Source organism: Mesoplodon mirus (genome assembly GCF_964341445.2).
Source record: "Mesoplodon mirus genome assembly, chromosome: 18".
Classification (NCBI taxonomy): Eukaryota; Metazoa; Chordata; class Mammalia; order Artiodactyla; family Ziphiidae; genus Mesoplodon; species Mesoplodon mirus.
Genome location: NC_138994.1, coordinates 34,743,395 through 34,767,354, shown reverse-complemented (window position 1 = coordinate 34,767,354; position 23,960 = coordinate 34,743,395). Strand labels below are relative to the sequence as shown.

Below are 23,960 nucleotides of genomic sequence, written 5' to 3'. Positions count from 1 at the left end.
TGTGTTTAGTCTTACTTTTGTGTCGAGGAGGCAGAACCAAGGGCTGATTCTGATCCCACTCTAGCACTGGAACCGCCTCTGGGAGCTTTTGATGTTGGATTTGCTCGTTATTCAGATACTGATGTGGAACAGCAAACTGATCTGGCCCTATAGGCAGCTCTACAACGGAATCCGTGTCCGGGTATGGAGCCTCAGTCTCACTCAACTCCTGATGAGGCAGGGCCAACATCTGGACTGGAGACGAGGACGTCAAGTAATTAAAGCCCCCGGCTTCTTCCAGGGGTGTAAGGGCAAGGGGCAATTTGGGAGGGCTGTCTGAGGTGTATGAAGACCAAGTCTCGGTCAGGCGCGGGGGTTAGGGGGGTCACCTGGACGCGGCTCAGGGCCCACTCCGGAGGCTGAACTGCCTGGACTAGAAGCCACAGTCATTGCCATGTGAGGAGGAGCCGTGGGGTGCAGCAGCAACACAGAGGCACAGCCAGGACATAACATGTGGCGGCTCCCAGGCACAGCGACCCAGGCCAGCGAGAAGCCAGAGCCACATCCTCCTTCAGAGCTGAACTGAACCATTATGCCAGCGCTGCAACACAGGGCTCACGGTTAGCAACCGTTAGCAACCACGTGTCCCTCCCTCACCTAACGTCCCACCCGTTATTTATGACATCTGTATTTACTCCACCTTTATTAGGCTCCCGCGGAGATCCAATGCACGCCACCAGAGTGAGCCTTTTTCCCAGAGTCCCCAGGGCACAAGCCACCCTTCCCCTTGCAAAGGAGACAATTACCTCCTGCTGGGCCCCCTTCCCAACCCCGCCCTGCCCTCCCAGGCCCCAAACAATGAGGCGGGATTTGGGCTGCAGACCCCAGTGGCCCCAAACTCCAGCAGCCCAGGGGTGGAGGGGGGTTGGGAAGAATGCAGAGCTTCCCGAGGAAACCACAGGATGTGGCATTCTGGGAAATTCAAAAGTGCTAGTCCAGTTCTGGCATCTGAACTCTTCCTCCTCGAAGCTGAAGTCTGAGAGACATTCTTCCTCCCTTTGGCTACAGGGCTGACAAGTAGCTGACCTGCAAAATGAGCACCAGTCAGGGTGGCGGGAGGGGAACACACCTTACAATTATTCTAAAATGTTGCCATTTCCTCCAAACTCTCAGTATTCACGTCTCATTATTAATTCACCACTCTGTCATCAGAGGTTACCACTGAATCAGTGATGACTCCAGAACTTCTGTAGGAGGGGTTTGGGGCAAGTGAGCAATTCATTCTGGGAAAGAGTGTCTAAAACCAAGCGAATGGCCCTTTATATTAGCATGGGAAAACTTCCCCCATCCCACCTTGTCTCAACAGAACCATTAATCTAGAAAAAACTACTGTGTCACTTTTCAGAGGTCTACCCTGTGTGCAGACATGGAGAAGACACTTAGAATGTTAAAGTCAGCATGTGAAGTAGTTTTCTCCAAATACTCTAACTAGCACCCAGTTTACTTTCTTCACAGTCCTTTTCATAATCTATTTAATTTTAGTCCTTTTTAATTGTCTGGTACACCTGTAACACCTAAACTCCAAGAGAGAAGGAGCTTCATCTTATTTCCAGTGCCTGGCACATAATGGTTTCTCAATGGAACTGATTCCAAGATTGGCCTCATTTAGGAATGGATCTGTTGTTACAATCAGTTTTCCGAAATCTTTACTATCAATACGGAGTCCTTTCCTCTCACATTTCACAGGAAGCTAGACTTCTTAATGTCCAAACATGGATACGTTTGAAGTTTCCTTGACTGATTTCAATTGAATTAAAATAATTATTTTGTACAGGAAAAACTTTCAAAATTTCTACATTTTTCAGAACATAACCACCTTTTCTTTCTCTACTTTCTTCCCTTCAAAACAAACTTTGCAACGTTGGGGTGAGTTAAATCATCAGAAAACTAGCCCCAAAATAAGCTCTCAATGACATGAAACACATTTTTTGCTCCTTTTTAATAAAAATCCTATATACAGTACATTAATGTTTTCTTTTAGAAGTTACGTTGACAACTTAATCCCTAATTCGAGGCATCCATATAATTGGTTTACAGAAAGGTGCTTCGGCAAAATATTTAACACAAGATATATATGAGATGCTGAGATCTGGGTAATATACCTTACTTGAAAGGCATGAATAGTTTTAAAACACTGTAGCATAATCACACTTAAGGCCATAGTTACTTTGTTCCCAAATCCCTGCAATTCTATTTGAGGGGAGTTCTAAAGGGCCTGTGTCTTCTCCTGTGTCCACAACTGTAGACGTACACTGATGGCCCTCAATCCTGCTCTCCAAACTTCAAATAACGGGCCAGAGACAAGGCTCGGGACTTGGGAAAGTCCTAGAAATTCCCTGCCTCAAAAGCAGTTTCAGAGTTTCACATTTTCCTAAGGAAGACAGAGCTGAGTAGACATGCCAAAGTCTTCCAAATCCTGCTGCTTGTTTTGAATTATGGCTACACTGGCTGTGTACCCCTTGAGTTTGTATCTCCACATACACATACTTGAATTAAATCCTGTAGTTCCTCTTTGGTTCTAGCATCTGTGACCTCTTCACAGAGTCTATATGCCACGGCTGTTTTACCAATTTCTGAGATAAAGTTAACAAGGATCAATGCAGAAGTTTTCTTGCTCTAAAACTTCCTGTATACAATGGTAGCACCCAATAATTAGACATTCTTTTGATTTCTAAAAGCAGAAAATAAGAGCATTTTCCTAGAAGTTCCCTCATCTGACACTCCAGTTTTTATCATAATTAGTTGTGAAAAAATATATAAGAAGTATCAACTTTGGTTCAAAAACCTTTATGATCTTAGAAATAAGAACTAAGGAATAATGACATAGAAATTAAAAGCTGTGGAAACAAAAATGTTCAATCACAATACAATGAAATAGGAAGGCATTAGGTGGGGGTCAAAATGAGTTCAAACCTGGAGAGGTACCACTGGACTATAATAGATACTTCATATTAGAAGCAAGGCAAGTGCCTACTCCTTGGGACTAAACTTCTACCAGATACAATGAACAAAGCTTTGGAGACAGACACAGAGAGAGACAGCATTTGAACACTCTACTGGCAGAAACTAGCCCATGTACCTTTTGGACAATACAGCTTTCCTCAAGGCAAGCTAGAGCCACCAGGCTTTTTGGTCTAAGGAGTTTGGAGTACATATAAGGAATACCTTGGCATATTAGGGACAAACAACCCAGACATTTAGTTTCGTTCTTAAAGGTTGTTACCCAGAGTTGACAGCTGATGGAGATTCTGCCTGATGACCAGGGAAGTCAAACTTCACTGGAAGGACTGCCCAGGCTGGAAGGCCAAGACCAATCCAGGGTCAACTCTTACAAGCAAATAAGGTCTCTGACAACTTTGCTCGGATTTTCTCTAAGCCTGCAGGGCTGTGAAGCAGGGGAGCAATTCTGTTCCAGGAATCTACTCATCATAAAGTTTCCTTTGGGCACAGCCTGTGACATTCTCACTGCTGTATAACTCGATAGGGAACACAATCAACACTATTCAATAGCATGACCACTTTCAAGGCTCACAAAGACGTAGCCAATTATTATATAAGAATCATATTCACCCAATATATCAGAAATGAAAACTGAAATTAAACTGATTTCAAAAACATCATCTGATAAACTCTTCAACAAGAAAAAAACGATAATAATAATAGTCAATATATTTTCTCTGCTTACTATGTTTCAGGCATAGTTCTAAGCTTTTTACATTCATCATCTCATTTACTCTTACAATAGCCTCCATTAGGTGATAAGCTGTATTACTAGTCCTATTTGCAGATAAAGAAATTGCAGCTTAGAGATATTAAATACCTTCCAATGCCTCTGGCTAGAAAAGCCTAAAATTGCAACAACAACGACAACAACAAAATCTAAGAGACGAAGTTAGGACTCAAACGCAGGTGCCCAAGGCTTATCATCACTGCACTATTCTGGAAGATAAGCAAGCAATTGGGGAAGAACGGGATCAAACGCTTTCTGTAGGAACTGTGGCAAGTCACTCTACATCTAAACACTGGGGACAATAATATTTGCTGTCATTTTTCTCATAAATGCCACAAAGAACAAATTTAAGACTGCTGCTGTGAAAGCACCTGGTGAATGAAAGAATATGTAATGTTTTCGCTAACCATTATTTTCATCCAATTAACTTTTCAAGTAACTTTACTTGCTCACTGAAACTGAAGTACTTCAAGGACAATCAAAAAGGTCTTACCTAAAGCCACAATCAGCAGTTTCTGGAATGCATCTGTCATAGCCTTCTGAATAGCAAGCTTCTGGGTTACCTTCCTTTCCATAAGGAATGATAATGACCCTAAATCCAACCAAAACAGATGAATTTAAAATGCCTGTCTGAATAACTGATTTCTAGGTTATGTGTGTAAAACTAAAAATGCATCTGTGATTCTTAGATCATTATCTTAGTGATTAAGGGCAGGCACAACACTGGGGTACGGGTGAATGTCTCTGTTGTAGGTATACCCTGGCATGGCACATTTTGACTGCTCAGATCTATTCTGGAGGTTCCTAAAACACTCGATGGGAAATGGAAACCAAGAACGTGCACAAGTCTCATACTACTCACAGATTTCAAATGGACAAGCTGAGGCTGCACTGCTACAGACCCTGCTCTCCTGTGCGTAAAGGGCTGGATTCATACAGTGACATAGATTTGGCGGTAGTGCAGATGATCTGGCCTCTCCTCAACCATCACCCACTCAGGTGGATGGTGGAGCCTCCTCCACTCCATTCGCTAACAGCTCTGCCTCTGAGTTAAAACCCTAAGCCCAAGTGCCATGGATTCTAGGAAAAAACTCAGTACCAATCGGAATCCCCTTTCTAGGGATCTACATTAACTTTTTCTGCTCAGGCCCTTCTATAGGAGGCAAAGGACTGAATATTTACACAAGAGTTTATTTCAATCTTTAGACAATGATTTTCTTGGGATAACTGAAGGCCAGAAGACATCTGTATTTGAAGGAATATTTTAGCACATAACAAATTATTAACAACAACCACAACAAAAACTAACTAATTTTCCTTCCTCCTAAGCTTCTTGGCAGGCGGTCAGTTCTCAAATTCTAAAGTTTAAGGTGCTGTCAGGTATTGCCTAAGATAAAAACCTATATTGTCAGGCAGAAAAAATCTGCCCAGGGCTTTAGTGGCTTAGAAAAGCGATGATGTGTCTGAAAAGGTGAGTTTCAGAAAGAAAGGAAAAAAGAGAAATCCCACTCCCTCACCTCCCCACACACAAACATACTGGAAAACAGACCTTCCTCCAACTTATGCAAAGGTTCCTCAGCCATGACAACTCCGGGACTCCTGCACTCATGGGAGGGCAACACCACCTCTAAAGCACAGAAGAACTTCAGGCTTTGCTTCTGAATTCGTGTCACAATAGCTTCATTTCCCCTTTCTTCAAGGTTAGAAAGATCCTGAAGCTGTTAGGATTATGAATTAAAGGCTAGACTTCAAAATATCCTGTTGTTAGAAATAAAAACGAAACTCCAGCAATCCCAGGTAATAGTTTAGGTATGCAATAGCTTCAAAATCAAGTTGGGACTTGCAAATGAATGACTAGATATGGACAACTATTTTTTATCATATACCATACAAATACTGGCGAAAATTATGGACACCGCCATCCAAGTCATTGAGATTATCACTAATTCTAGGTGGCAGGCCAATGCTCACATACTTCCATGTGGAAGGCTCTCACATCTCCTCCCCATAGCCCTGTTCTATTCTTCTCTCTAAAGTCTAGGAGTTCAATGTTGAAAGGAGTCTGGTGAGTCAAAGAAAATCTACAGACTTCACCTTGATGATCCTTTTTGACCACCCATTGAAACCAAAGTAGTGATTTGCCAATTCTTGGCATCTGGAGCTGTTTAGGGCCAGCGTATTATGTTGAACCGCCTTATGTCTGGTGCCAAGACGAACCTAAAGACATAAAAGTCCTAAAAATATCACAATCCTACATAGAGACTTGTTTTGGATATACCTGAGATTTATCAATACCAATTTCCTAGAGTGGTTGTGAAGATTAAGTAGGACATTTTAAGCAATGAGCTCACAGTCAGCCCTAAATAAATGTTATTTATTATGTTTAAGTCAGTACTTTTCTGCATCATTTCCAGGGCCCCTGATTAACCGGAAGGTTCCCTGACCTCTGGTGGTGAAAGTGATGATGAAAACAACCAAGGAAGCCCAGCAGAAGCCTATCATGGGGCTGGGGGTAAGCAAAGGAAGTGAACTGTTTTACTCGTCTCATCCTGTAGCTCCTGCTTGACAATATGACCTGAAGAGGAGGTAAGATGGACCTGCCACTGAATCAGGACCTTAATCTGTAGCACCCCCTCCCCAAGTTACTAACCCCTGTTAGAAGAGGGAATACCTATACCTCTATAAATGTAAATAAAGCAACCAAAAGAAGTAGGGGTTCATCTGCATGAACAAGCTTCTTGGAGAGTGCAAATATTGCCAGTCTTAACTCTCTAAATAACTTACATATTACTGTGGATTTTTTACATCACTAGTTCTTTCTTAAATATCTATTTCCACTTTGAACAGGGTGTAGTATATAAATATAGTCATAAAAATTCAAATAATACAAAGAAAGTCAAAGCATTGTTAATTCTTTATTGATTGGTTTGTGCATCTTCCTCTGTCACTAGTTTATGAGCTCCTTAAGTGCTTGAAGGAACCATATATTATTCTTTCCTTGTTACCAGAAGCAAGCATAGATCTTGGCATATAATAGAGGAGTGATGGTCTGTTGACTGAGTGAATGAACGAGTACATAAGAAAATGAAGTTACTTTCTCCAACTGAAGCTGCCTGCTGGGAAGGAGAAATGAAGACTAATTTTTAAATGTTGAGTGTCGCATGAGAGGCTAGGCCCTGTACGGTGGGCCATAATGGAGCTGTCCTGGACAATTAGGAAGCTTCAGAAGGGCTCTGAGCCCCTGGTAGTAGAGACAGTTGACATCTGGGATAACCTTGCCACAGTTCTTGCTGGCAAACATTTCCCTTCGTGCTACTGAGAAAAACTCAGATACATTAGGCCTTTCCTTCATTTTATTTTAAGATGTTATTCACTTTTCTGTATTTATAAAAATACAGGGGAAAAAGATAAGAATTATGTATACCTGCCAATGAATAAAGGAACACATAATTGGAACTTCCCTGCTGGTGCAGTGGTTCAGACTCTGTGCTCCCAATGCAGGGAGCCCGGGTTCGATCCCTGGTCAGGGAACTAGGTCTCAAATGCATGCTGCAACTAAGAGTTCACATGCCACAGTTCAGGAACCTGCGAGCCGCAACTAAAGGAGCCTGCCTGCTGCAACTGGGGAGCCCTTGAGCCGCAACTAAGGAGCCAACCTGCTGCAAATAAGACCCGGTGCAACCAAATAAATAAATAATTAAAATTTACAAAGAACACATAATTAAAGGAGGTAATAATATCGGGGGTGTGGGTAGTAAACTAAGGCTCTGCATTAACAAAAGAAATCTAGGGCTTCCCTGGTGGCACGGTGTTTGAGAGTCCGCCTGCCGATGCAGGGGACACGGGTTTGTGTCCCGGTTCAGGGAGATCCCACATGCCGCAGAGTGGCTGGGCCCATGAGCCATGGCTGCTGTGCCTGCGCGTCCGGAGTCTGTGCTGCGCAACGGGAGAGGCCACAACAGTGAGAGGCCCGCGTACCGCAAAAAAAAAAAAAAAAAACCAGAAGGTGCAAAACTGTTTCCTATCCCAGGTTCCTATCTTCCGTCTTACAATACTGTAACTGACACTTCAGAGAATCAAAGTCCACACCGTGTAGGATTTTTCCCACCAGTACAAAACACTGGCTCAAGGGCAAGTTCGAACTGGCTATTAATTCAGTTCAGCAAACATTTCCTGAGGCCAGGCCCTGTGTTAGCAGCACTAAACGCAAAGAGGAAGCATGCCATCACTGCTTTCAAGAAACTCAGATTCTAGCAAGACAGGCAAAGCACAAATGAAAAATAGCAAGAAATACCTTCCATCTGCCGAAAGGCATGAGCTGCCCTCAAAAGAACACAAGTTCACTGTGCAGAGATGATAGGGAGAGCACAGGGGAGTTTATCAGAGAGAATGCACAAGAAGTCACCAAGACAAGAAAAAGCACATGATACACTCCAGGTGTGTCAGAGAAAGTGGGAAAGGAGCTAAGAATGCCCTCCAATGCCACAAGAAGTGAGGGCTTTATTCCATAGCAATGGAGCATGATGGGAGGTGTTTAAATAAAGGAGGAACCTATCGGGCAGTGCAGTGGTTGGGACTCCGCGCTTCCTCCACGGCGGAAAGGGGCGGGGAGAGGGTTTGATCCCTAGTCGGGGAACTAAGATCCCGCAGGCGGCATGGTGTGGTCAAAAAAAAAAAAAAAAAAAAAAAAAGGAACCTATCATGTAGAAGTCCGGTGAACAACTGGTGATAAGCAGGCATTGCCATTAATAACAAACCACTAAGCAGTCCAAGTAATAGAGATTGAGAATTCAAGCGCAGCCGCTCCTGAGCTATACCACTCATAATGCAGGGAGCAGCAATCCTGGGCAAAGAAGACCTAAGATCCTCTGACCTGACAGTCACAACATTGCTCCGGCGGACCACGCTTGCAGACCTCCCACCACCATCTCTGTTGGTTCCGAGACTGCTCTTCTTGCCTCTTCCCACCCTCGCTCACTCTCCCCACTTTCTACCTCACCAAACGGCCCCAAGGTACAGGTCTCCTCCATCCTTCCAAAGCTCAATTTATGCCACTTCGCTTTTAAGAAAGACCCACGTTAGCGCCTGTTTTCCCAACCAAAAGAAATCCAAAGAGGTATCTATTTTCACAAAAAAGGGGGGAAAATGAGAACAGTGCCCGGCACGTGTTGTGCAGCAGCCCGTACAGAGGCAATTCGCACTGTGCGCTGCAAAAGCGGGTGCAAGGGGCACCACCCAGCTCCTTCCTGGGAACCACACTCAGCACCTCAGCATCAAGCCACCATAGCTTTGAACTGTCACTGAGCTTCTGTACTTTAGCTCAATTTATTTTGTGCATCCGTTAGCAAGATGTGTCCTATGGTCACTGCTTCTTCGCTTTACGCCACTTCGGCTTATGAAAGGTTTCATGGGAACGCTCTGCTTTCAGTCATTGGGGGAAACCCATACTTATTGTCCTCCCGCCTCCCTCCAGCCTACGCATCCACTCTCGGCCTGGCCTTTCCAGCTTTGAGAAGACAACCTGGCTCCGCCCTCTACCGCCTATATACTGCAGTGAAAGATGAGGGGAGAAGCTGACAGGCAGACAAAAGGCAGCAGCAGTGAGTGAGGCCTGACGACAGACAACGGAAGAGTTCCAGGCCCCTTCAACTTTTGAGATGTTTGGTATAATAAACAATGTAGAAACACCTAAGGGATGGGATGAGAAAGAGCTCAAAATGGACTTCAGTATTTGTTAGCATTTGTTAAATATGGGTGGTACATACATGGGGTACAATGTAAGATTCTCCACTTTTCTCAGTATGAAATTTTTAATTAAAAAAATACCAAAACACGGTTTTAAAAATTACAGGATATTTAAAATGTTTATACATTTGACAAGTTAATACAACACAAAAAATGAAATCTAATTGTGTAATTCACAAGGTAATCCAACAAATATTTAGAGTATTGTATCCTCAGGCATTACATGGCCTCCCTTTAAACTTCCTCAGCTCTCCCTCAGTGGGCTATAATTCCCAGTTTACTTTAAGGGAACTTCAATATTTAAGTTATGGTTGGTGTTTATGTCCCTTATACAAACATGCATTCATTTGGGGAAATCAATTATCAAACAAACATCAAAAGTAATCATTTCTACATTACTAATGTGACTTTGCCCGTTAGAGATCAGAATGGCATTACAAGATCATCAGTCACTCATTCTATAGGCCAGAGTTGATGCTATTGACATTTTGGGCTGAACAATTCTTTGTTGCGGAAGGCTGTCCTGTGCTTCATAAATGTTTCAGCAGCATCCTGGCCTCTGACCACTAGGTGCCAGGAGCACGTCTCCTGACTTACGACAACTAAAGATGTCTGTCTCCAGACATCAGCAAATGTCCCCTGGGGGGCAAAATCATTCCTGGTTGACACCTACTGATCTAAACAAGCATAGAGTGTTTGCTTGCCAAATAACAGCAACAGAAGATGGATAAATCCATGGATTCCAAAGGTCCTAGAATTAGCAAATCTTCTCTATAAAACTCCTAGCCCACATCTAGAAAATATTACAAAAAGAAGCAAAATGAAAAGAAAAACTAACAACACATGAGCTAAAATCTTTACTAGGGACAGAACACAGCATAGTGATCCAAAGCACAGGCTTGGAGCCAGAGGACTTACATTCAGAACTCACCAGCTGTCACTCACCAACTGTGTCACTCACCAGCTGTGTGACCTGGAGCAAATGACTTAGCCTCAAGTATCTCAACTTGCTCACCTCTAAAATGGCAAGGAGACAACTAATACCTACCTCCTATGGTTATTTATTTTCACTTAAGAATTAAGCGAAATAATACGTGTAAAGTGCTTAAAAGAATGCCTGGCATACAGTGAGTGCTCAGTAAGTGTTAGCTATTGTTATTTCACTAAAATTCCATATTTTCAATTTATACAAAGTGGAAATCACTTTACAGATTTCAACATACAACACTCTATTTTTAGAAAATAAAATATCATGCTATGTAACTACTTTATCTACTTGACAGAGGAATTATTTTCACCCATTTTCACCATCTCGGTAAAATAATAATGGTTATGATTATGCAATCATAAGAGTGATTATGCTCTCCAATAGCCATTGGAGAAACAAGTGTACTTGTACATCACTGACAAACACAAGCTAACCCCTAAAACTGGCTCTGAGGGGAGATCACAAAGCCTACCATCAACATTAATCACCAAACATATCAGCCAGGGATATCTCAATAAAAGTAACACAGAAGTAGAGATTAGGGACAGAATTACTAACTCCGGGAGCTATGGGGGGAACTGACTTAATTTCAAGCGTTAATGTCTCTGATATGTAGGCTCAGGTGCCCACCTCAGCACTGGATATGAAGATGCCTACCACAATTAATCAGGTCCCAACAGTTCATTTCTAACTGCGGTCTCCCTGAACCTCACTGCGGGTACTTCTGTAGCGTAGCTCTCCATACAAGGCAGGTCTCTGGTAACTGCCTTCTCTGGTTCTTCAGAAAACAGCATGACCTGGCTACACATACTCCTGAAGAAGTTCAAGCGTCTTCTTGAAAAACATAAAATAGAAACTGCCAGCCGAAGTCAAAGTGAGACAATGTCTCAAGCCACACTAAAATGGACTATAAAAAATACAGAGATCTAGGGCTTCCCTGGTGGCGCAGTGGTTGAGAGTCCGCCTGCCGATGTAGGGGACACGGATTCGTGCCCCGGTCCGGGAAGATCCCACAAGCCGCGGAGCGGCTGGGCCCGTGAGCGATGGCTGCTGGGCCTGCGCGTCCGGAGCCTGTGCTCCGCAACGGGAGAGGCCACAACAGTGAGAGGCCCGCGTATCACAAAAAAAAAAAAAAAAAAAAAAAAAAAAAATACAGAGATCTAGAAACTACTTCTAAACGACGCCAGCACCAGACACACCTCACCATGTAGCCAACACTCTTGGCCGGGATACACGGATACACCCGTGTCTACAGCATGCAACCCTGCCATGTAGCGGACAGACACTGACCAAGCTGGGTCTTGTACAGCCTCTGCCACGGGGACAGAAAGGCCCGGAGAAGGGCGCTGAGTCGCTTAAACCCACCAGTGTGGGAAGAAGCACCACGTCCACCCATTGAGAAGGCCACCCCTATTTGCCTTGACTCTTTCTCTTCCTGTTAAACATTATCCGACTTTCACCAAAAGAATACACAACACTAACTTTCTGCAAACTCCTGCCCCCGTGGGGAACGGCATTCCTGGAGACAAAAAAGCTGGAATCAGTAACCAAGGTTCTAATTCAAATCCGGTCTAATTCAAATCCATTAACCCCTGTGATCCGTTGCCGATCTACAAAAAGAGCCTAACAGCACATTAGTCGTTTGACCAGCCAGCGTCCAGCCCTTTTTCTGGTAATAAAAGCCCACAAAGTCCCTCAGAGTAGGTACCTCTCCCCGCCTCTCAGTCAGCGTGGCTCCGGTGGGCTCGACTCCGCCAAAGAGCCACTGGTGACACGTGACCAGAACTGGCCAATCCCAGTCTCACAGCCTCAAACAGCGATTGGCTCCAGGTCAGACATGTGACCCCATAAGAGCCAATGAGACATCATGAGACTTTTGCTGAGGCTTCTGGGAAAGAGACAGGCGCTCTTTCCGGCTGAATCTAAACGGTGACAGGCTACAGGGGGTGAATATGCTACAGCCAAGTTTCTAACATACAGTTCCGACAACTGAAGTCCATACAGGAAAAGGCAGAGTTGACTCGTGGGGAGAACCTGAGTCCTGATGACTTTACTTGAGCCCTGAATCCAGCTAGCTGTGCCTGACTTTGCAGTTAGGTGAGCCTAACTCAAATTTCTTTCCAGCTTAAGCCAATTTAGGTTGATATTTCAGGCAGCTGAAGCGAACTGATGTATATGTGTATATCTGATTAGTACCTCACAGGATGTGAAAAATGGAATGAACTGATAGCTGGCTTGTAAAACAGTGTATATATATACATGATTATTAAAAACACTGGTCACAGGTATTGATTAATAATAACAAGTGCAAAGAGAAAAAAGTGGGCATGGGAGAGAAATGACTTAGTGTGATATGTGGTTATTCTGACTCTTGAAAATATTCCAAAACATTTGTTTAAACAATTTTATCATAAAGCTATTTCAGCAATAATAATAAGAATAATAACAAGAGCCATTTGCTGAATGCTTCCTGCGGGCCAGAGGCCGTTGAAATGACTATATTATGTAATCTGCTTGAGTCCTCATAATGACCTTACAAGGTGGATGTTATTATTATCATTCCCACTAACAGATAAGGAAACTGAAGCACAGACAAGTTAAGTTACTCACCCACAGTTACACTGTAAATAAAAGGCAGGATTCAAATGCAGACATTCTGATGCAGCTCGTGCTTTTAGCCATGACACTGAATCTGAACCTACACTCAGAGTTCTAATGCTGTTCCAGTGAAGCAGAAACTCAAACTCAGGCACTCCCCAAAGCATCAAATGGGAATGTAATATACCACTATTTTAACCCTGGAAGAGTCTTAAGGACTAATTCCTACATAGTTCTGCATTACGAAAGTATACATATTTAACCACATTAGTGATTATCATTTTTTTAAAAAGTGTGAAAACCCTCACAAACCTCAACCAATTGCATCCTTTGTTTAAACAAAAGTCCTAGATGTTCCCAAGACTAAGAGGTATATTAATTAGTACTACCTTTCCAGAAAATAACATTTGCACCTTCCACAAAGTCAACTTTATGAGGACATTCCCATCACTAAGTTACTTTTCACCACTTTTATAGAACAGAAACTTATTTTAAAATCTACCCATCTTAGTATAATATAAAAAAGAAAACAATTTATGAACTGGACTTTCTCAAAATTAAACCTTTTTCCTCTTTGAAAGACACTATTATGTTAGAAGGATACGAAGCCAAGCTAAAGACTGAGAAAAAACCAACGGCAAATCACATACCTGAAAAAGGATTTGTATCCAAATATATAAAGAATTCTCAAAACTCAACAGTAAGAAAACAACCCAATTAAAAGCTAGGCAAAAGATTTCAATGGCACTCCACCAAGAGGATCTAATGATGGCAAATACGCACATGAAAAGATGTCCAATGGCATTAGTCATCAGAGAAATGCAAATTAAAACCATGATAAGATACTACCACATACCTATTAGAATGGCTAAATTAAAATCACTGATAGTGTCAGTGATGTGGAATAGGTGGAATTCTCGTACATTGCTAGTGGGAGAGTATAAAATGGTACAGACACTCTGGAAAAAGGGTTGACAGTTTCTTATAAAGTTAAAAATATACTCACTATACCATCCAGCAATCCCCTCTCCCCAGAGACAGCTACCCTAGAGATAGAGAAATGAAAACTATGTTTGCACAAAAGTCTGTACACAAATGTTTACAGCAGCTCTATTCCTAAATGTTAAAAATTGGAAACAACGCAAATGTCCTTTAATGAGTGACAATGGAAAACTACTGAGTAATAAAAAGGAATAAACTTTCAATACATGCAATAACTTAGATGAATCTCAAAGACAGAGTAAAAGAACCCAGTCTCAAAAGCTTACATGTATGATTCCATGTATAGGACATTCTCAAAAAGACAAAACTATAGGGATGGAGAAAAGGTCAGTGGTTGCAGAGGTTATAGGATGGGGACAGTTAACTATAAAAGGATAGCATCAGGGAATTCTGGGGGGTGATAATATTATTCTGTATTCTGATTGTAGTGATGGTTGCACAAACTACACGTGTTAAATTAACAGGATAAAAGAAAAAAGTTAGTTTTACTGTATGATAATTTTAAGAATAAAATTTTAAAATTATGTTTAAATATGAATCTCAATGTAACAATGGACACGGTTTTTAAAAACTGGAAAGAAATAAAGAAGGATAAGTTTGTTAATAAAAGGTAAACCTGGGCTTCCCTGGTGGCGCAAGTGGTTGAGAGTCCGCCTGCCGATGCAGGGGATACGGGTTCGTGCCCCGGTCTGGGAGGATCCCATATGCCGCGGAGCGGCTGGGCCCGTGAGCCATGGCCGCTGGGCCTGCGCGTCCGGAGCCTGTGCTCCGCAACGGGGGAGGCCACAACAGTGAGAGGCCCGCATACCGCAAAAAGAAAAAAAAAAAAAAAAAAAGGTAAACCTGGGCTTCCCTGGTGGCGCAGTGGTTGAGAGTCTGCCTGCCGATGGGGGGGACACGGGTTCGAGACCTGGAATGGGAGGATCCCACATGCCACGGGGCAACTGGGCCCGTGAGCCACAACTACTGAGCATGCGCATCTAGAGCCTGTGCTCCGCAACAAGAAGGGCCACGGCAGTGAGAGGCCCACGCACCATGATGAGGAGTGGCCCCCGCTCGCCACAACTAGAGAAGGCCCTTGCACAGAAACGAAGACCCAACACAGACAAAAATAAATAAAAAATAAATAAAAATAAATACATTTAAAAGGAGAACCTATACATTTCCCTTTCTGCAAATGTAGGTTTTCGAGGCAAGAGTAGAGCCTCAGAAAGAATGTCTGCAAACAGAACAATCACTAGTTCACTAAGTACAAAATGTAGGATACTTTTGAAGAATCCCATCACAGCTAGATAATTGGTCCAGGACCAAAAGTAAATACTGGAAGAAAAATGAAATCAACAGTGTTCCACAGAGGTGGTAGGCAGACTGGCCTGGACTAAGACATGTTCAGTAATAGATAATAAGGGTGCAGATTTGTAAGCATCATTCTCGTCCCACTGTGGACTTCCTTCTGCGACAGTATAAGGATACCACCAGATCATCTTGAAATCAAGTCATGAAATGTACTTTTATGTTTTTAAAAATCCATTCTTGTCCTTAAATTAACTTTTCTTATTAGTTTAGTCATGGTCCTCTATTACTTCTAAAACATTAAATCTTATTTGATTAGAGACAGACTTCAAAAAATAAAAATAAACTGTGATCAAATAGCAGGAACAAAGAGTAGTAACTAAAATTTCTTCAATCTAAACTGAAGATGATTTCTGTATCTCTGTCTTTTACATTTGTCTCCATTAAGGGAAAAAAATGATGTACCTCATAATTAACTTGGCTGGAATGAATCAGACTGCATTTGTAAAGGTTTCAGAAGACCAATGAGCTGTGCTAAACAGTACCACTATCCACCTGAGCAGAAATTACTATCCATAAGTTTCTTTACATAACTAACGAAACAAAAATTTAAACAAAAGAAGAACTACTAGAAAAATATTAGAGATTCATTTTTTAAGTCAATAATTTGCCTCACACATTATTATTTTCCCCGTGGAAACCCAATTATTACCCTGAAAACAAGACCACGTTAGAAAGTAAATGCATTGTGACAAAAGAAAGAAAAGGCAGATTGATACGTTATTAAAATAACTCACACGCCATACCCTGAGGAGTAAGGAAGCCATGGCAGAGCAGGCCCCCTTCTCCTCAATGGACAGCACAGCTGTGGGGAAGACACTGCAGCTAGCACAAGCGTGTCACACTTCCTCAGGGAGGAAGCAAGTTACACACCACTCTAGAGAGGGCGCCCATAAACTGACGGCCACGCTCATTACCCAACGTCCAGGCCACCCACAGGCTGACTGCAACCCAACTTTCCCACCATTCCCACACAGGCCCCAGGAACCGTCAGGCCTCTGAGGCTCTGCCAATGCCCTTCCCTCTACCCAAATATCCTTTCCCTCCTCTCTCCGGACCTCAATCCTGCCCAGCTCTAAATGAACACTTCAAGGCCTATTTCCCTAAGAATGCCTCTCTCAAAACCAAAATTACTTCCTAGACAATGATCTGCCTCTTACTCATCCATTATCTTGGATTAAATACATCATGTAAGATGCCTTATCTGACCAACACAACTATTTTATAAATAGGAGTCATGTTTTATATCATCTATGACATGACATGACAACCAATCAGCTCACTAAAACCATTCAATAAATACTCTAATTGAATTTCCCAAAGAGTTGACCTAAAATAACCTAAATGCTAAGCAGTTCAAGAACTGTCCTGAACCAAATTCACTTCTCATTTGAATGCCAATGTCATAGACAGGGATGTTGTATTGTCTTTAAATGTACTTGCCTTTATCCAAAACTAGAATCTCTGATGAATCTATGGGACACACATGTAAAATATTCTGCAAAGGAAAAAAGCTTTATTTAGTGTACTGTGCTTAATATTCAGCCAGACTTGAATTTTTCTCTAAAACTTATACAATTACTGAGTATGCAAGAAGCATTAGAAGAGAGACTAAGTCTATTGAGAAGAAAACTGGAAGCGAAGGTCAGCAATCATTTTCTACTTTGAATCATCTCTTTCATAAAGAGGTAAATTCTCCTAAATTCCAGAATGAATGGAATTCAATACAGCAAAGTAAAATGCTTTAAATACATAAAATAAATATCTTGATGGACCTTCCACCATCTGTTTTAGTAACTTAAATTATAAAAAAGAACCCTAACTTTAAGAAAAGTTATATCAAGAGCTAAAATTGAGATTGTTTTTCCATCTATTACTTTGATTTTCCTGACCCATTTTTGAGAACTGTCAGCATTCTGGATCAATAATTCCAAATTATTTCTTGAAGAGAGTGAGATTCCTCCCAAGTCATTTAATATGCTTACTAATCAATAAAGATATGAAAAAACAAAAAATCCATATTTATGAGGCAAGCAAATTATATTAAAAGACTGACTTTGAGAAAAGGTTGCTGCTTGCCAAGAAAATTTTATTATTATAAAATATTTTCTGTCATTTGTATTTCTTCATTTTCCCTTCCAGATTATCTGTGTAGCCTTGTAAACACATCATAATCCAAAGCAGTGGAGCTTTACCAATAAAATGTAAATCAACACAAGAGAGCCAACTGCATAATTAAAACAAAAGCGTACCGGGCTTCCCTGGTGGCGCAGTGGTTGAGAGTCTGCCTGCCGACGCAGGGGACACGGGTTCGTGCCCCAGTCCGGGAAGATCCCACATGCCGTGGAGCGGCTGGGCCCGTGAGCCATGGCCATTGAGCCTGCGCGTCCGGCGCCTGTGCTCCACAACAGGAGAGGCGACAACAGTGAGAGGCCCGCGTACCGCAAAAAAATAACAAATGGGCTTCCCTGGTGGCGCAGTGGTTGAGAGTCCACCTGCCGATGCAGGGGACACGGGTTTGTGTCCCGGTTCAGGAAGATACCACATGCCGCAGAGTGGCTGGGCCCATGAGCCATGGCTGCTGTGCCTGCGCGTCCGGAGTCTGTGCTGCGCAACGGGAGAGGCCACAACAGTGAGAGGCCCGCGTACCGCAAAAAAAAAAAAAAAAAAAAAAAACCAGAAGGTGCAAAACTGTTTCCTATCCCAGACTCCTATCTTCCGTCTTACAATACTGTAACTGACACTTCAGAGAATCAAAGTCCACACCGTGTAGGATTTTTCCCACCAGTACAAAACACTGGCTCAAGGGCAAGTTCGAACTGGCTATTAATTCAGTTCAGCAAACATTTCCTGAGGCCAGGCCCTGTGTTAGCAGCACTAAACGCAAAGAGGAAGCATGCCATCACTGCTTTCAAAAAACTCAGACTCTAGCAAGACAGGCAAAGCACAAATGAAAAATAGCAAGAAATACCTTCCATCTGCCGAAAGGCATGAGCTGCCCTCAAAAGAAGAACACAAGTTCACTGTGCAGAGATGATAGGGAGAGCACAGGGGAGTTTATCAGAGAGAATGCACAAGAAGTCACCAAGACAAGAAAAAGCACATGATACACTCCAGGTGTGTCAGAGAAAGAGGGAAAGGAGCTAAGAATGCCCTCCAGTGCCACAGGAAGTGAGGGCTTTATTCCATAGCAATGGAGCATGATGGGAGGTGTTTAAGTAAAGAAGGAACCTATCGGGCAGTGCAGTGGTTGGGACTCCGCGCTTCCTCCACTGCGGAAAGGGGCGGGGAGAGGGTTTGATCCCTAGTCGGGGAACTAAGATCCCGCAGGCGGCATGGTGTGGTCAAAAAAAAAAAAAAAAAAAAAGAAGGAACCTATCATGTAGAAGTCCTGTGAACAACTGGTGATAAGCAGGCATTGCCATTAAGAACAGACCACTAAGCAGTCCAAGTAATAGAGATTGAGAATTCAAGCGCAGCCTCTCCTGAGCTATACCACTCATAATGCAGGGAGCAGCAATCCTGGGCAAAGAAGACCTAAGATCCTCTGACCTGACAGTCACAACATTGCTCCGGCGGACCACGCTTGCAGACCTCCCACCACCATCTCTGTTGGTTCCGAGACTGCTCTTCTTGCCTCTTCCCACCCTCGCTCACTCTCCCCACTTTCTACCTCACCAAACGGCCCCAAGGTACAGGTCTCCTCCATCCTTCCAAAGCTCAATTTATGCCACTTCGCTTTTAAGAAAGACCCACGTTAGCGCCTGTTTTCCCAACCAAAAGAAATCCAAAGAGGTATCTATTTTCACAAAAAAGGGGGGAAAATGAGAACAGTGCCCGGCACGTGTTGTGCAGCAGCCCGTACAGAGGCAATTCGCACTGTGCGCTGCAAAAGCGGGTGCAAGGGGCACCACCCAGCTCCTTCCTGGGAACCACACTCAGCACCTCAGCATCAAGCCACCATAGCTTTGAACTGTCACTGAGCTTCCGTACTTTAGCTCAATTTATTCTGTGCATCCGTTAGCAAGATGTGTCCTATGGTCACTGCTTCTTCGCTTTACGCCACTTCGGCTTATGAAAGGTTTCATGGGAACGCTCTGCTTTCAGTCATTGGGGGAAACCCATACTTATTGTCCTCCCGCCTCCCTCCAGCCTACGCATCCACTCTCGGCCTGGCCTTTCCAGCTTTGAAAAGACAACCTGGCTCCGCCCTCTACCGCCTATATACTGCAGTGAAAGATGAGGGGAGAAGCTGACAGGCAGACAAAAGGCAGCAGCAGTGAGTGAGGCCTGACGACAGACAACGGAAGAGTTCCAGGCCCCTTCAACTTTTGAGATGTTTGGTATAATAAAAAATGTAGAAACACCTAAGGGATGGGATGAGAAAGAGCTCAAAATGGACTTCAGTATTTGTTAGCATTTGTTAAATATGGGTGGTACATACACGGGGTACAATGTAAGATTCTCCACTTTTCTCAGTATGAAATTTTTAATTAAAAATATACCAAAACACGGTTTTAAAAATTACAGGATATTTAAAATGTTTATACATTTGACAAGTTAATACAACACAAAAAATGAATTCTAATTGTGTAATTCACAAGGTAATCCAACAAATATTTAGAGTATTGTATCCTCAGGCATTACATGGCCTCCCTTTAAACTTCCTCAGCTCTCCCTCAGTGGGCTATAATTCCCAGTTTACTTTAAGGGAACTTCAATATTTAAGTTATGGTTGGTGTTTATGTCCCTTATACAAACATGCATTCATTTGGGGAAATCAATTATCAAACAAACATCAAAAGTAATCATTTCTACATTACTAATGTGACTTTGCCCGTTAGAGATCAGAATGGCATTACAAGATCATCAGTCACTTATTCTATAGGCCAGAGTTGATGCTATTGACATTTTGGGCTGAACAATTCTTTGTTGCGGAAGGCTGTCCTGTGCTTCATAAATGTTTCAGCAGCATCCTGGCCTCTGACCACTAGGTGCCAGGAGCACGTCTCCTGACTTACGACAACTAAAGATGTCTGTCTCCAGACATCAGCAAATGTCCCCTGGGGGGCAAAATCATTCCTGGTTGACACCTACTGATCTAAACAAGCATAGAGTGTTTGCTTGCCAAATAACAGCAACAGAAGATGGATAAATCCATGGATTCCAAAGGTCCTAGAATTAGCAAATCTTCTCTATAAAACTCCTAGCCCACATCTAGAAAATATTACAAAAAGAAGCAAAATGAAAAGAAAAACTAACAACACATGAGCTAAAATCTTTACTAGGGACAGAACACAGCATAGTGATCCAAAGCACAGGCTTGGAGCCAGAGGACTTACATTCAGAACTCACCAGCTGTCACTCACCAACTGTGTCACTCACCAGCTGTGTGACCTGGAGCAAATGACTTAGCCTCAAGTATCTCAACTTGCTCACCTCTAAAATGGCAAGGAGACAACTAATACCTACCTCCTATGGTTATTTATTTTCACTTAAGAATTAAGCGAAATAATACGTGTAAAGTGCTTAAAAGAATGCCTGGCATACAGTGAGTGCTCAGTAAGTGTTAGCTATTGTTATTTCACTAAAATTCCATATTTTCAATTTATACAAAGTGGAAATCACTTTACAGATTTCAACATACAACACTCTATTTTTAGAAAATAAAATATCATGCTATGTAACTACTTTATCTACTTGACAGAGGAATTATTTTCACCCATTTTCACCATCTCGGTAAAATAATAATGGTTATGATTATGCAATCATAAGAGTGATTATGCTCTCCAATAGCCATTGGAGAAACAAGTGTACTTGTACATCACTGACAAACACAAGCTAACCCCTAAAACTGGCTCTGAGGGGAGATCACAAAGCCTACCATCAACATTAATCACCAAACATATCAGCCAGGGATATCTCAATAAAAGTAACACAGAAGTAGAGATTAGGGACAGAATTACTAACTCCGGGAGCTATGGGGGGAACTGACTTAATTTCAAGCGTTAATGTCTCTGATATGTAGGCTCAGGTGCCCACCTCAGCACTGGATATGAAGATGCCTACCACAATTAATCAGGTCCCAACAGTTCATTTCTAACTGCGGTCTCCCTGAACCTCACTGCGGGTACTTCTGTAGCGTAGCTCTCCATACAAGGCAGGTCTCTGGTAACTGCCTTCTCTGGTTCTTCAGAAAACAGCATGACCTGGCTACACATACTCCTGAAGAAGTTCAAGCGTCTTCTTGAAAAACATAAAATAGAAACTGCCAGCCGAAGTCAAAGTGAGACAATGTCTCAAGCCACACTAAAATGGACTATAAAAAATACAGAGATCTAGGGCTTCCCTGGTGGCGCAGTGGTTGAGAGTCCGCCTGCCGATGTAGGGGACACGGATTCGTGCCCCGGTCCGGGAAGATCCCACAAGCCGCGGAGCGGCTGGGCCCGTGAGCGATGGCTGCTGGGCCTGCGCGTCCGGAGCCTGTGCTCCGCAACGGGAGAGGCCACAACAGTGAGAGGCCCGCGTATCACAAAAAAAAAAAAAAAAAAAAAAAAAAAAATACAGAGATCTAGAAACTACTTCTAAACGACGCCAGCACCAGACACACCTCACCATGTAGCCAACACTCTTGGCCGGGATACACGGATACACCCGTGTCTACAGCATGCAACCCTGCCATGTAGCGGACAGACACTGACCAAGCTGGGTCTTGTACAGCCTCTGCCACGGGGACAGAAAGGCCCGGAGAAGGGCGCTGAGTCGCTTAAACCCACCAGTGTGGGAAGAAGCACCACGTCCACCCATTGAGAAGGCCACCCCTATTTGCCTTGACTCTTTCTCTTCCTGTTAAACATTATCCGACTTTCACCAAAAGAATACACAACACTAACTTTCTGCAAACTCCTGCCCCCGTGGGGAACGGCATTCCTGGAGACAAAAAAGCTGGAATCAGTAACCAAGGTTCTAATTCAAATCCGGTCTAATTCAAATCCATTAACCCCTGTGATCCGTTGCCGATCTACAAAAAGAGCCTAACAGCACATTAGTCGTTTGACCAGCCAGCGTCCAGCCCTTTTTCTGGTAATAAAAGCCCACAAAGTCCCTCAGAGTAGGTACCTCTCCCCGCCTCTCAGTCAGCGTGGCTCCGGTGGGCTCGACTCCGCCAAAGAGCCACTGGTGACACGTGACCAGAACTGGCCAATCCCAGTCTCACAGCCTCAAACAGCGATTGGCTCCAGGTCAGACATGTGACCCCATAAGAGCCAATGAGACATCATGAGACTTTTGCTGAGGCTTCTGGGAAAGAGACAGGCGCTCTTTCCGGCTGAATCTAAACGGTGACAGGCTACAGGGGGTGAATATGCTACAGCCAAGTTTCTAACATACAGTTCCGACAACTGAAGTCCATACAGGAAAAGGCAGAGTTGACTCGTGGGGAGAACCTGAGTCCTGATGACTTTACTTGAGCCCTGAATCCAGCTAGCTGTGCCTGACTTTGCAGTTAGGTGAGCCTAACTCAAATTTCTTTCCAGCTTAAGCCAATTTAGGTTGATATTTCAGGCAGCTGAAGCGAACTGATGTATATGTGTATATCTGATTAGTACCTCACAGGATGTGAAAAATGGAATGAACTGATAGCTGGCTTGTAAAACAGTGTATATATATACATGATTATTAAAAACACTGGTCACAGGTATTGATTAATAATAACAAGTGCAAAGAGAAAAAAGTGGGCATGGGAGAGAAATGACTTAGTGTGATATGTGGTTATTCTGACTCTTGAAAATATTCCAAAACATTTGTTTAAACAATTTTATCATAAAGCTATTTCAGCAATAATAATAAGAATAATAACAAGAGCCATTTGCTGAATGCTTCCTGCGGGCCAGAGGCCGTTGAAATGACTATATTATGTAATCTGCTTGAGTCCTCATAATGACCTTACAAGGTGGATGTTATTATTATCATTCCCACTAACAGATAAGGAAACTGAAGCACAGACAAGTTAAGTTACTCACCCACAGTTACACTGTAAATAAAAGGCAGGATTCAAATGCAGACATTCTGATGCAGCTCGTGCTTTTAGCCATGACACTGAATCTGAACCTACACTCAGAGTTCTAATGCTGTTCCAGTGAAGCAGAAACTCAAACTCAGGCACTCCCCAAAGCATCAAATGGGAATGTAATATACCACTATTTTAACCCTGGAAGAGTCTTAAGGACTAATTCCTACATAGTTCTGCATTACGAAAGTATACATATTTAACCACATTAGTGATTATCATTTTTTTAAAAAGTGTGAAAACCCTCACAAACCTCAACCAATTGCATCCTTTGTTTAAACAAAAGTCCTAGATGTTCCCAAGACTAAGAGGTATATTAATTAGTACTACCTTTCCAGAAAATAACATTTGCACCTTCCACAAAGTCAACTTTATGAGGACATTCCCATCACTAAGTTACTTTTCACCACTTTTATAGAACAGAAACTTATTTTAAA

The 23,960-nt window shown here is 42.7% G+C and overlaps 1 protein-coding gene across 1 annotated transcript in view; it reads right to left on the bottom strand.

The window, feature by feature from the left end:
* Positions 1-342: 342 nt before the first annotated feature.
* The window catches only part of LOC309793396 (RAD52 motif-containing protein 1-like), a gene marked incomplete at both ends in the record, with an annotated part of 39,650 nt that continues 16,032 nt past the window's right edge, over positions 343-23,960 (bottom strand). The window contains 6 exons of the mRNA XM_082603868.1: positions 343-580; positions 994-1,060; positions 2,517-2,612; positions 4,263-4,361; positions 5,319-5,487; positions 5,864-5,986. Of these exons, the coding sequence (XP_082459994.1) occupies positions 343-580; positions 994-1,060; positions 2,517-2,612; positions 4,263-4,361; positions 5,319-5,487; positions 5,864-5,986 (792 nt within the window). The remainder of the gene's footprint in view (positions 581-993; positions 1,061-2,516; positions 2,613-4,262; positions 4,362-5,318; positions 5,488-5,863; positions 5,987-23,960) is intronic.